The sequence below is a fragment of the Mandrillus leucophaeus genome, unplaced genomic scaffold, assembly GCF_000951045.1.
Source record: "Mandrillus leucophaeus isolate KB7577 unplaced genomic scaffold, Mleu.le_1.0 Scaffold702, whole genome shotgun sequence".
In the NCBI taxonomy this organism is placed as follows: Eukaryota; Metazoa; Chordata; class Mammalia; order Primates; family Cercopithecidae; genus Mandrillus; species Mandrillus leucophaeus.
Genome location: NW_012107609.1, coordinates 391,900 through 392,744, shown reverse-complemented (window position 1 = coordinate 392,744; position 845 = coordinate 391,900). Strand labels below are relative to the sequence as shown.

The following is an 845-nucleotide window of genomic DNA, read 5'->3' as shown; positions in this document are numbered from 1 at the left end:
GCTCAAACACGGCCTGTCCTTCTAAGAAGGGGCACACATTTCCCTTGGCCTCGCACCCAGCACTGAGGGGCCAGCTCGGTGGGATGCGGCTCAAACATGGCCTGCCCTCCTAAAGGAGGGGGACACCTTTCCTTTGGCCTCAAGATCAAAATTGCCAGAGAAGACATTTAGCAAATCATGAATAAAACCACTGCAGGGCTAGAGAGAGGCCAAGTGGTCAAACGTGAGCAGGTACCTGAATGCAGCAGCTGTCACAGCCCGGCCCAGCTTAGATTCCACCAAGGCACACAGCTCCTCATGCCCCCACCACAGCTCATTCCCCCGACCGCCCCCCAGGGCCAACAGTCTGCCTGGTGATGAGCCCAGTGATGCCCCAGGTGAGGACCCACTGCTGGGGTCCATGCCCAACCCTGGGGGCAGTGCTCAGACCTGCTCAATGACGACGGCATCTCTCAGCGGGCTGGTCTCCTGCAGGTGAGCCACGAACTGTCGCATGTACGGCTGGAGGTCCGTCAAGGTAGAGACCTGCCGGCAGAGGAGAGGGCATGAGCCACAAATGTGGCCCACCCTGGCCAGAGCTGGGCACTTGTTTCTTCCAACCAGGACACGTGGACCTGAAGCCAAGCCCGATGGCAGGAGGAAGCCCAGGGAGCCCCCGGGGAGCTTGGGAAAGGGGAGCTGAGGGGCCGGGGACACAAAGCAGCTACAGACACACCTGGGACTCCACCTGCAGCCACCACACATCAGACCCCCGTGACCGACCGCCATCCACAATCACCACATGTCAGACCCCCACGACCGTCCCACGACCGTCCACCACCCACAGTCACCACACATCAGACCCC

The 845-nt window shown here is 61.1% G+C and overlaps 1 protein-coding gene across 1 annotated transcript in view; it reads right to left on the bottom strand.

The window, feature by feature from the left end:
- Window positions 1–845, bottom strand: part of TERT (telomerase reverse transcriptase) — a 41,558-nt gene that overhangs the window by 23,516 nt on the left and 17,197 nt on the right. The window contains exon 6 of the mRNA XM_011964732.1: window positions 430–525. Within this exon, the coding sequence (XP_011820122.1) occupies window positions 430–525 (96 nt within the window). The remainder of the gene's footprint in view (window positions 1–429; window positions 526–845) is intronic.